The following is an 11271-nucleotide window of genomic DNA, read 5'->3' on the forward strand; positions in this document are numbered from 1 at the left end:
TCAGCCACAGATTTTTATTATTCATTCTTTTCTAGCTTTCCGATTTTTCCTTTCTTCTCTTTCTTTAGTATAGTTTTAATATATAATTTTCTTTTAATATATATCATAAAATAATAAATCAGCCTTCTGAAACATAGAGTCAAGATTCTCATCTCTTCCCTCGTCCTGGGCACCCTCAAACACCACCACAAGGTGGAATGGTGGAGAGACAGAGCTGCTGCTGGGCCAGCACTGCTCAGCTGCACCAAAACACTGCTGGGCTCTCAGCAGGGCAAAGCACAGCTCTGTGAGGGCTGCTGGGGAAATGAGCTCCAGCTCACACAGACCCAGGACACCAGAGTAATTACATTTTACACTCATTCCAGATAGTTCTGTTCAAATGCATTCCTTTGCTCTGAATGTATATATTTGATAGATGGAAACAACAGAATGTGAATACCAAGGCAAAACTACCAAAGAAGAATACCCAGGAAAATATCAGTGTCTCCTTATTAGGCTTAGGTTATTATTAATATTGAATATAGAAGTAGTCCTCTCTTTTAGGAATCAAAGTATTATTCTAGTAGTTATAAATAACTACTATAATTAGTTACTTTAAAATTACAGAATTCTTGGGGAAAAAAAGGCTGCTACATATTTCTCTAAATTATATTATTGATCTGTGCAGATAAAGGGCCCTTATTTGAATACTACAAATTATTTCACCATATTAAAATTATAATAGACAAGACCATAAAGCTTTTAGCTTACAGAAATGTAACTATAACATGTACATTTCTCATATTCTTACTGGAGGTCTGCAATTCATTGGATAGTTGGGAGATCCATGTTCTTCTTCCTTCCATAGAGAACATCTAGATTTCATTACCAAACTCCTGCTTGCTGATGCTTAATTACCACTATGCTCAAAAAACATGAAGTCCTAAGGGGACAAAAAAAGGGCAAACAAAACAAATAATTACAATTCTTAAATGTGGTTCTTAGTTTCAAGATCCCCTGGCTGCATTGGACCTGATGTACACCTTCCTCTAAGAAACTTGAAAGGGTGAGAAGAAGGGGGAAGCACATTTGCCATGCCCTCACCAGCTGAGTCTCTCAGAATGGGACATCCACAGAGACAGTGAAAGACCAACATGGGAACTTTTAATTTATCACTAGACACAGCTATGCTTCCTTTACTCGGGATTTCTGCCCTGACTTCGTTCAACTTGGCTTATTCCCTCTCATTTTCCCTCAGAATGGAGTCCATCACAATAATGGCTGTCTTTAGTTTACTGGTGGGGGCCCCATTTCTGTGCCTGAAAGCTCAGGTTGCTCCCACTCACTAATGCTGCACTTGGTAACACAGGAACACACACAGCTGAACAAAACCCTGCTCATGCTCAGGGCTGTCAGAGGCTGGAGAGACCTTTCCAAACTCAGGGTGCTTCACATGCCCCTTTCCCAGCCAGCACAGCAGCAGTGCATGTTCTGAATGGTACCTTGATGCAGAACTGTACTGTACACTGGAGCGTGTTCCACACTGTTTTCCAAGAGGACAGTGAGCTGCTCTGCACTATTGACTATTGCTGAGAAGTGCTCTGACAAGGTCAATGAGCTTAGCCTCCACAGTAGTCCCTCCATTTGGAAATCACTGCTTTGAGAGCATCAATCCTGCTCAATTCAGTGCTTCACGTGTTTCCAAAGAGAGCTGGGAGACAGTGGCTGCAGCATTCAGCTGTCCACCAGCCCAGTGGGCTGCTCAGACTTTGGATGGGCGTCTTGGCTATTGCAAATCTGCATTTTTCTGGTTTCACCATCCATACATTTGCTTTCCTCTGTTAATGAGTCTGTAAGAAGTCTTCCCTCTTCCTTTTTTCAGTCCCGCCAAATATGAAACTCTTCTTAAATACAATTAGCACTGCATGTAGTCTAGAATAAGCTTATTGTCTAAAATAATTCTGTGCTGCCTTTTGTGGTCAGCTTTACACACAGAAGTTCACAAGCTGTTGCCCACTTGAAGGAGCTCAAAATTAACTCCTTTACCATCACAATTTAAACATGGAGATGAAAAAAGTTAGTTTATGTTGATGTACTAGTGATCAACTTACGATCAGGAAGCAAGCACCAAGCATGACAGCTTTCATTTTCACATCAAGGTCCATTGGGAATGAGATTCCAAAGTTATCTGTATCTGTAAACATTTCCCGCACAATACCAGTCCACTGCTTAGAAATCCTCCCAACAGGACAAGTCTCATCCAGAGACATCACCTAGAGTTTAATATAAAATTTTAAAAAGCATCATCAAACCTGTCATTCATCATATTCCCAAATCCATTTTGGAATAGATCCATTTAAAAGCTTCAGACTGTTATTTTAATTAATACACTTATTGACTGCAAGGGTTTGTACCAAAAGGCAATCAGACTATCAGAAAGTTGGTCAAAAGTATCAGAGGCATGAACTTGATTCTGAATCTGACTGGGAAGTTCAATTCCTTGATGGTGCTGGGATACACACTCTGCTGGAAGTGGCGTCTTTTAGCCAAGACAGTGAATTAGTTTCTCCTGCCATGCATCAGGAACCGCTCAAGTGAAAATTAAACAAATTACATTCTTCTGCTCAAAAGCAGAGCTTAGCCCTCTGGCAACATTACGTTTTCTAAAGTTAGAGCCAGTCTTCTGGGTCATGTGAAAGATTAGTTTCCAAAATAAAATTATATAAATTTGCTATAGTAAGTATTTGCAACATTATTTTAAACATTAAATTGTAGCCTTGTATATCTTTTACTTAATGTCCACAAAAACAATGTTGCATTAACCAATATTATTTTAAAAGGAAATTTGTAACTCTTCACACATTCAACTCTGTTTTTCAAGCCTAAATTATCTTAACTTACTAGTTCTTTGCATGATTATTAGATGATTAAATAAGGGGTTGAAGGAAGTAATTTTAATAAATACCTGATACAGCTTACTATATTTTCCTTAGAGCCTGACATAACAGATTCAAAAAGATTTTGCGGCTAAATATATCAATTAAGTTATTTCTGTGCAGCCACAGAGAATTCTCAGTGATCACTGAGTGGCTTTAACATGTAATTTCTGGAAGTTTTTCTGGTTTATCTAGAGTAATTTAGGTATCCAGAGAAGTCATTTGATTATACCACCATTAGAAGATGATGTAGAAATTACTCAATATATACAATTCAATTGATAGGTAGTAAGTTGAGCAACAACGTAACACCAAACTACTATCTGAAACCAGACTCATGCAGACAATTCTTACATTGCATACCTCAAAATGGACATCCTCACAACACCGGCACACAACACATGGGCCATTAATTTTCAGAATATCCTTTCTTTTCTCATCTTGAATGGTAAACTTTGGCAGGCAGACATGCCAGTTCTGGACAACATAACCAACTGTTGTTCCTGGAGGCGCCTGGACTTCCAGCTTCACAGGGAAGAGAAAACCTCTAAGTGAGTGATCATGCTTTCACATGCTAGTGAGACAAAACCCACACCAGCACACAAATGAAAAACCACCTATTTTTCCACAACAATCTGGCCTTACAAAGCATTTTGCTGTGAGTGTTTTCAGAAGACCACTCAGATTGCAGACCTCTTATTCAGCTTTTGCCTTCAAGAAAAGAGTAAGAGACTCCTCAGGCTCTGGAGCACACAAACTATGCATCTACAATATAAAGACCAAAGTCCAGTGAAAGAAAGGCAGTGAATATCCCAAAAGCATTCAGTGAAGGCATTATAGGGTGCAGCTACTACAAATGCCTCAGCAGGAGCTCTGAGTAGGCTCAGATTTAGAGTTTCAGAAGTCGTATAATTCCAAAATTATGTTAATATTTAAAAAACCTCATGATCTCCTATGTTGAATGCCACCATAGCTTTCAGAGCTGTAAAATGAAAACTCTAGCTGTTATTCTATGAAAGCTGTTGCCTTACTGTTCCATTCCAAGTGCAGATTTCAGCACCAGCCTCAAGTTCCCCAACGTGCTGCTCAGTCATATTTTTCATTACCCCAATCAGAGCTGCCCAGTGAGCCCAAGGGCTGCAGCTCACTTCCCTCTTCCCAGACCAAGAACCCCGTGCACAAATCCCACAGATCACTCTTCCCACACCTTACTGGCAAAAACCTGACTCATTTCACCTCACCTCCTGATTCAAGACAAGGCCACCTTAGAGCTGCACAGGAGGTGCCTGTCTGAGGAGGAGGAGGAGGAGGGCAGAGAGAGGCAGAACTCACCTCCTGCAGGCAGCAGGGGCAGCAGCAGGCGCTGCAGCGGAGGGGTCTGTGCAGCCTTATCACCTCGCGGCCCAGGTTATCAATAATCCTCATGGTGAAGGGCCTGGAGGGCCCACAGCAGTTCCTGGTCATGCAGTCAGTGTCCTCTGCTGCAAAGTACACCCTCTGCCCCAGGGCGTTCTTCAGCTCGTATTTGTTGTTTTCTTCAAAGCCAGTCACAACTGAAAAATGAGGAAAAACCTGCTAAATTCCTAGGAGTGTATGGTCAGACAATTCCTGCTCTTTGGGAAGGCAAAGCCTCTCTCAAAGTCTGTCAGAGGCAGCTCCTGGAGAAGGGAAATGATGGAAAGGACCCTCAAGCAGTGAAGAGTGATGAAGAAGTTTAAGGGAAGAAGCCACCATGAGCAAGGACATGGAAAAAAACTGAGATTCCTCAGTGTCCCCCCTGGCCACAGGCATCCAAATAAGCACCACCATTACCAATAACACAGCAGGGAAGGTTTTCAGGGGAGAATTAAATGGATAAGAGTTAAAGAGAGTTGTGAATTTGGAAGTGAAGCCAGAAAAGGACACAAATAAGTTCAGAATAAGAAAGCCACAAAAAACCCTCCCAGTCAAGATTTACAGCAGCACACATCAAAAGCAACAAGAGCCAGGACAGAAATTTTAATTAATTTCTATAACAAACGAGAGCACTCTTGTAAGTTTTAGAAAGAACCAGAAAGAAAAATGCAGCAGCAACGTTAGAGGGTATCTGGGATGTATGGTTAATTTTATTTCTTCTATTTGACAGACATTGATAATACAACTTGGATATTCTTAAAGCACTGAATAAGGGGAGCAGAAGGAAAGCCACTCAGTTTGCTAAAACAGCAGGATTGCCTGTAAAAGGGATCAAAGCCACATGCCAGTCCATGGAATTAGGTGGGATATGACAAGACAGAAAACAAAATCTTTAACTAAGGAAGAGAGTAGAAATCATCGTTAACAAGTAACATTGGAAATGTGTGACTTCACCTATAATTAGCTATATATCAACTATAGCATTTATAACCAAGATTATTCAATTGCATTGCTATGTATCTTTTGAGATATGGAACCTGCTGAAAATCTTCTTCCCTCCTATTTTTCCTTCCTCTCCTCCACTTCTTCAGGACTTCTGCAGGAATTGAGACAGGTAATACAAGAAAGACAAAGGTGGTAATCACCTTAAAAGTAGTGTCAAAGACAGCCTAAACTTCACTGTTCTTGGGATTATTAGATTTAAATACTTTGTACTTACTCTCAAGAACTTCAAGTTGCTGATGAATTAATATCTGGTCAATCTGGTCATGGTTGAAAAATTAAACAGAAGAAACAGTTAACAAGTTACAACAAAGAAAAACTGTAGTTTCAAGAGCCGCGGCTGTTTCATTTCAGAATAAAGATGTATGGATCAATACACTGTGCAGAGGCAGATTATCTCCCAGTTAAGCTATGGAATTGCTCACTCCCCTCCTTGGGCTCTCCTCTGGCAGGTTAGCAAAGAGTGCTCCAGGGCACTGGAGCTGCTGGGGGGAGCTGAACCCAAACTGGTTTGGTGACAAGCACACAGGGCTAACACACCTGTGCTCCTCTCAGGACTCAGAGCCTGAGAGAGCTCTCACATCATGTCCCAGAGACTCCACACAGACAAAAGCAGGAAATGGGGGTATTTTGGAGTAGAAGCCCAGCTACTGCTCAGCTCTAAGGAAAATTCAGGGGAAATCAGCCTCTCCTCACCAGTGCTTCTTTTTTTTTCCATTTTCTTTTTTAGTACTTTACAGAACTGGCAACAATACATCAGCATTAATCTTTCCAGTGCTGAGATGAACTGTATTTTACACTACAAAGACATATTCAGTAATGTGGAAAAATTCTTGTTTTGCTATTAGCATTCTCTATGCTATAAAGTCTGACTGGCAGCTCTACTAACGATATTAAGAGGTGTGAAGAAAGCATCAGATAGAAAATTAAGTGCTTCTAATGTGCTAGAGTTTCCAATATAATAGGCATTTATTCTAAGCACCTTTCCAAAAGACATTACATCTCCCAAAGCGTAACTTCAGAAATGGGAAGGATGTGTGACAGCCCTGTGTCTCTCATCCCTTAGCACCCTACTTGGCAGAAAGGTACTCCATGAACAAGTGCTGCATCTCTAACAGGTATTTCTGCATTCAGACTATACCAAAGGCCTCATTTAGCAGCCCACAAGCAGCAGCCCATGCAGCTGCAACACAGCCAGATGCTTTATTTAGCTATTTCATGGATGCAGGCTGCTTCCCAGAGCAGAGTGCCTCATCTCTGGGGAAGGAGGAAGGGTGCAGGTACCTGTGTGAGGTACTCCAGTCCAGGAGGGCAGTTGGGAATAGAAGGAGGGATAGGCATCCAGATTGTCCCATCCATGGTGGGCTGGCTCTGGACAGGTGGGGGGACGAATCCACCTGGGAAGCCCATGGGCTGTGCCTGGAATCCATAGCTCCCTGCACCTGTGACATTTGGCATGGTAGGAGAGATACGGTTATGAAAGTTAAATGTTGGAAAATAATTGCCCTGTCCATCTTCAAAAGAGTAATGTATTCACTCTTTGGAACTATGGAGATCCTTATACCTTATTTATCTATGTTATGAATACAAAAACTCTCATGAAGGGAGTTACACTGCCATGGGAGGTTCTGATGCCTCACACAAAACCAAATCAAATAAATTAAAAAAAAGCATCATTCTTGAATACAGAAGAAATTTCATTCACATAGAGACGGTCAATTCAAAAAACAGAAATAAATAAATGAAGGTTATTTCTAAGTAGAGAAGAAAGAATACTTTAATTTACATTAAAAGCATTGGCATTTATATGCTGTCAGTTGAGCAAATGACAATTTTAAGACAAAGTTTTCCTGGAACCATACCTTCTACTTTTGTGAAAGGAAATGTCCTTTTAGCAAAGTTTATCTACAGTTTTCAAACCAGATGACTTGTAGACTTTCAGCCCACACTGGTTCAGCACCAAATTTCACAATACATTACAACACATTGACCAGGGCACGTGAAAGCTCAGGCTGTGGCCATGGTGCCTCAGGTGATGTAAGGTGGCCAGATCACCCACCCCAGGGAAGAATCCTCCCTTGGGAATTCAAAATCACTTTTATGTCTGAGCACAGGCTTTGCAAACCAACTACCTGCTGCTATTGTGGGCAAGTGTATGCACATACAATTACTCAAAACAACAATGCCCCTGCAACCTCCATGACACAAGCAGTGAGTGCTTGCTCCCTGCTAAAGCCAGCTGTACTTACAGACCTCAGAGTGCCTTGTCCCAGGATGCACAAGCTTTAACTTATGAACAGCAAAGTAACTTTGGCCAAACATTTTGCTTTTTACCTCTGACTTATGCTCTGAGCCTGATTGTTAGATATTTATTGTGATTTGGTTCTTCAGAAAGAAATCATGGCCAGAATGAGAGAAGCTGTTCAGGAGTGCTGCATTTTGAAGCGGAGCAGAAAACGAGACAGAAGAGGAGAGAGCATGTGAGGGAAAGTGTAAGGTGTAACCACCTGCAAAGTACAGCAACAGAGTAAGAAACAGGAACTGAATACATGCAGAACTGCAAGAGAAAAACAATTCTTCACTTCTGTATTTCTAGAGGAAAATAAAGTGAAAAACTGAAGTAACATGGTAATTAAAAAGTCTGATTACCAGTAAGAACCTGCTGCACATGAACTGCAATGAGTAACATCCAGCAAACCTGCCTAGCAAACTCCCCACTGTGACCACTGAGGAACACCTGACATCTTTAACTCCTACCACTGCTTAGCACATACTAAAATGTAGAACCACAAAGGAAAGAAATGATCTTTCAGCAAAACAGAAGTTAAAAGAAACTCTATAGAATTAATCGCAGAAAAGTAAATTGGAGATGATCACCCTTTTCCGACCCCATATTCCCCATGCTTATTTCCCAATGGTCTCACAGATCTGTAACCAAGCCACCCACCTTGGTAAGGCCCAGGGACTGGCTGAGGGGAGCCATAGGGCATTCCAGGTGCTGTGGCAGGTGGAGCTCCTGGAGGAATGAAAATACACTCTGAGTAGGGATCATTTCCTCCTGCCCTGGGTGAAAGATCCCCAGCACTGACTCCTTTTCCAGAGTACACATAGAACAAAATCTAGGCAGCTGTTTTCTGTATACCAAAGATACACATCAAGATTGTATTTATGAGCAATGCATGCATCAACAAAACTGAATGGAGTTCTGGTCCTTAAAGCACAGAAGAAAGACAGGTACTGCACAGGATGCCATGAACATGTCACAGAATCACAGAATTGTTCAGCTGGGAAGGCACCTCCTGAGATCATCCAGTCCAAGCAGGTCAGTTCACTCTGCCTGGAGCAAAGATGCTTTTGTTCATTGATATTTAGAAAGAGGCTTGAATTCAAAGCATTGCCAGGAACTGACAGCCTGCCCTCCAGTACAGAACATGGCAGAGAGCCATTCCCCTCTGTGTAAAACCTTTTCTCCCAATTTCTTCAAGTTCAGATTACAGTAATGCCTCACCAGCAGATGAGGAGTGTTATGGATTTAAAAACATATACCATATTCAGTTTTTAATAATAAATAACTTGAATTTCAACATTACCAAATTATTCATTATTTTTGCTTAACTTCAGAAATCAAGATCTGAAAATGTAGGCTCTACATTTAGTAAAATATTCCATTTTAAAATGTAAATAATTTCAGGTTAAAACATTCATACATATTTCATATAATTAGAAAGTAAGCTAATAGCTAAGCTAATATTGCTTGAATGTGCCATCTTCGATGTTAGCAAAAGCTGACATTTTGTTTATATTTTACTCACCTTGCATTGTTGTAGATCTGCTTGTAGCTCTGCAAAAGAACATTTTTGTCTCATGATTTTTAAATATATACTTTCACATAAGAGCTATTCAGAGTTCTCTATTATTGATAAAAGATAATTGTCTCTCTAAGCTGTATGGGAAAGTGAAATTACAAATACAAGCAAAAAATCCCCTTAAATATCTCAGCTCCCTTCTAGGCTATGTCTCAACTACTACTTAAGTCTGAGTTTTCTATGTCTACCGTCATGCTTTGAGTATCCTGAAATCATCCTCAACTCAGAAAAGCATTGGGATGTGCAAGACTCCATTGTGCAGCCATTCAGAAATATCCTGTAATTCATATGAACAATTTACTGCAGTAATTTAAGGGCAGCTGGCTCAGAGTATTGATGCTGACCACAAAACCTGCTCAGGTAAACCCTGGAGCAGCCATGCTACCACCTACTCAGTTCTTCAAGCTATTCCATTTCTCTAGTGGTAATACTAAATAACACAGATCCAGTATTTGCCTTCACAGGATAACAAAGTGGGGCTACCAAGAGAAATAATAAAAAAAAAAAAAAAAAAAACCAAAAAAAAACCCCCAAAAAACCCCCAAAACACTCTAACCCAAACCAAACCAAAATAAAATAAAACTACACACAAAAAACCCCCACTTACTGATACCAGCTTAAACCCTGAGAGTTATCTCTTTCTCTGGGGTAATGAGTGAAGCAAAGCAACAGCAGCAACTGCTATTACAGACAGATCCAAGAGAGTCAGGAGATCCAAGCACGGAACTGTAAAAAAGAATGGTACAGGTACTCATTTTTAATAGGATTGAAAGCTTTAAAATAAAAAAAAGAATCCAGTTGTTCTCTAGAAATAATCCAATTCAAGTTAAACCATGAATATAGTTTGTATGTTATGATTCTTCTAACTACTTCGTTTCAATGAGGATGGTCGGTCAAAGCTGGGAAGTGAAACTGAAAGCAATTCCTTCCCGTTTTTCATTCCCTGAGTAAAAGCAGCTCTCACGGGGCAATGTCTGATGCTTCTGGAATGTCATGCAGATTCAGTTGCTCTTAAACCATTCCTTTTTAATATACTTTTTCTTCTACTTTACTAACTCTTCTTTACTAACAAAACCACCATCCTGTTGTGCATACTTTAATTGGGTTCTGGTCATAGGGTAGATTGGATTGTAGTCACTGTATGAATGTAGGAAAATTGCAAATTATAGAAGAATAAAACTAGCAAAAGATCAGTTTAGGCAGTGAAATGTTCCAGCAACATGAACTTCAATGAAATACTGAGAATTACAACTAAACCCCTTGGTAAAGGGAGAGTAGAGAGAGAATCACATGATTTATTTAAAAGAAAGGCTTTGTCCAGAAGCCAGAATCTTTCATTGTCCCTACAACCACACACACCAGCCACTGTACAATTTAGGATTTAGAAAAGGTTGATACGTTCTGTAGTAGGAAGCAATAAAGATTTTACAAAGCTCAGCCCTCATTTCATCCCTAGATCCTTTTTTATGAATGCCTATGTTTCTTTCTGGTCACTTTCTCATTTTCATAACTACATAAACCAGCTGCATGTCCCTTAGCCTGAGGCATGTCACTAGATATGCTGCAAGTAATTCAAACGTGTCATAATTATGTTAACTATAGGCCTTCTGCTCTTTATCAGAAAACCAGAATACTAGCATGACAAGTAGATTCATTTCTTCTCCAGCTCACTAAAATGCTGTAAAGAGCACGTTAATGTAATGTAAGCTCCCAAGCACAAACATGCTTAGTTATACAACAAGCCAAGCCCTTTCCAAGATTTCCAAGAGGTTGTAATATTCAAAAAACAGGAAGATGAATAGCCAGGAGGCATGCAATAGTTTTCCTTTTGAGGCTTTTTTTTTTATGTTGCATTCTATTAGACTGTTCAGCCCCTGGATTTGAACCCTGACCGCTGGAGAAACAGTATGCTTAAAAAATCATCTCATTGATCTAATTAAATGAGTTGGTTTTAATGTTAAGAAAATATTATTCAGAGAAAGAATTACTCTATTTTTTTGTTCTGATGGAGTAGGATACCCTCTCCCCTTACAGCGGCTTTTCTCCTGGGAGCTGCGAGCGCCAGCCCCGGCAGCACAGCGCGGTCCCCGCCC

General features: G+C 40.3%; 1 protein-coding gene across 1 annotated transcript in view; it reads right to left on the reverse strand.

Annotated features, from left to right (window-relative positions):
* Nucleotides 1-304: 304 nt before the first annotated feature.
* LOC102033630 (phospholipid scramblase 1) overlaps nt 305-11271 on the reverse strand; it is an 11647-nt gene continuing 680 nt past the window's right edge. Inside the window, 10 exon segments of the mRNA XM_005427985.3 lie at nt 305-891; nt 893-922; nt 2091-2252; nt 3279-3440; nt 4248-4468; nt 5530-5572; nt 6597-6754; nt 8260-8328; nt 9125-9153; nt 9786-9904. Of these exon segments, the coding sequence (XP_005428042.3) occupies nt 865-891; nt 893-922; nt 2091-2252; nt 3279-3440; nt 4248-4468; nt 5530-5572; nt 6597-6754; nt 8260-8328; nt 9125-9131 (879 nt within the window). The 5' untranslated portion in view covers nt 9132-9153; nt 9786-9904 and the 3' untranslated portion in view covers nt 305-864.

Source organism: Geospiza fortis, unplaced genomic scaffold (assembly GCF_000277835.1).
Source record: "Geospiza fortis unplaced genomic scaffold, GeoFor_1.0 scaffold19, whole genome shotgun sequence".
Lineage (NCBI taxonomy): Eukaryota > Metazoa > Chordata > Aves > Passeriformes > Thraupidae > Geospiza > Geospiza fortis.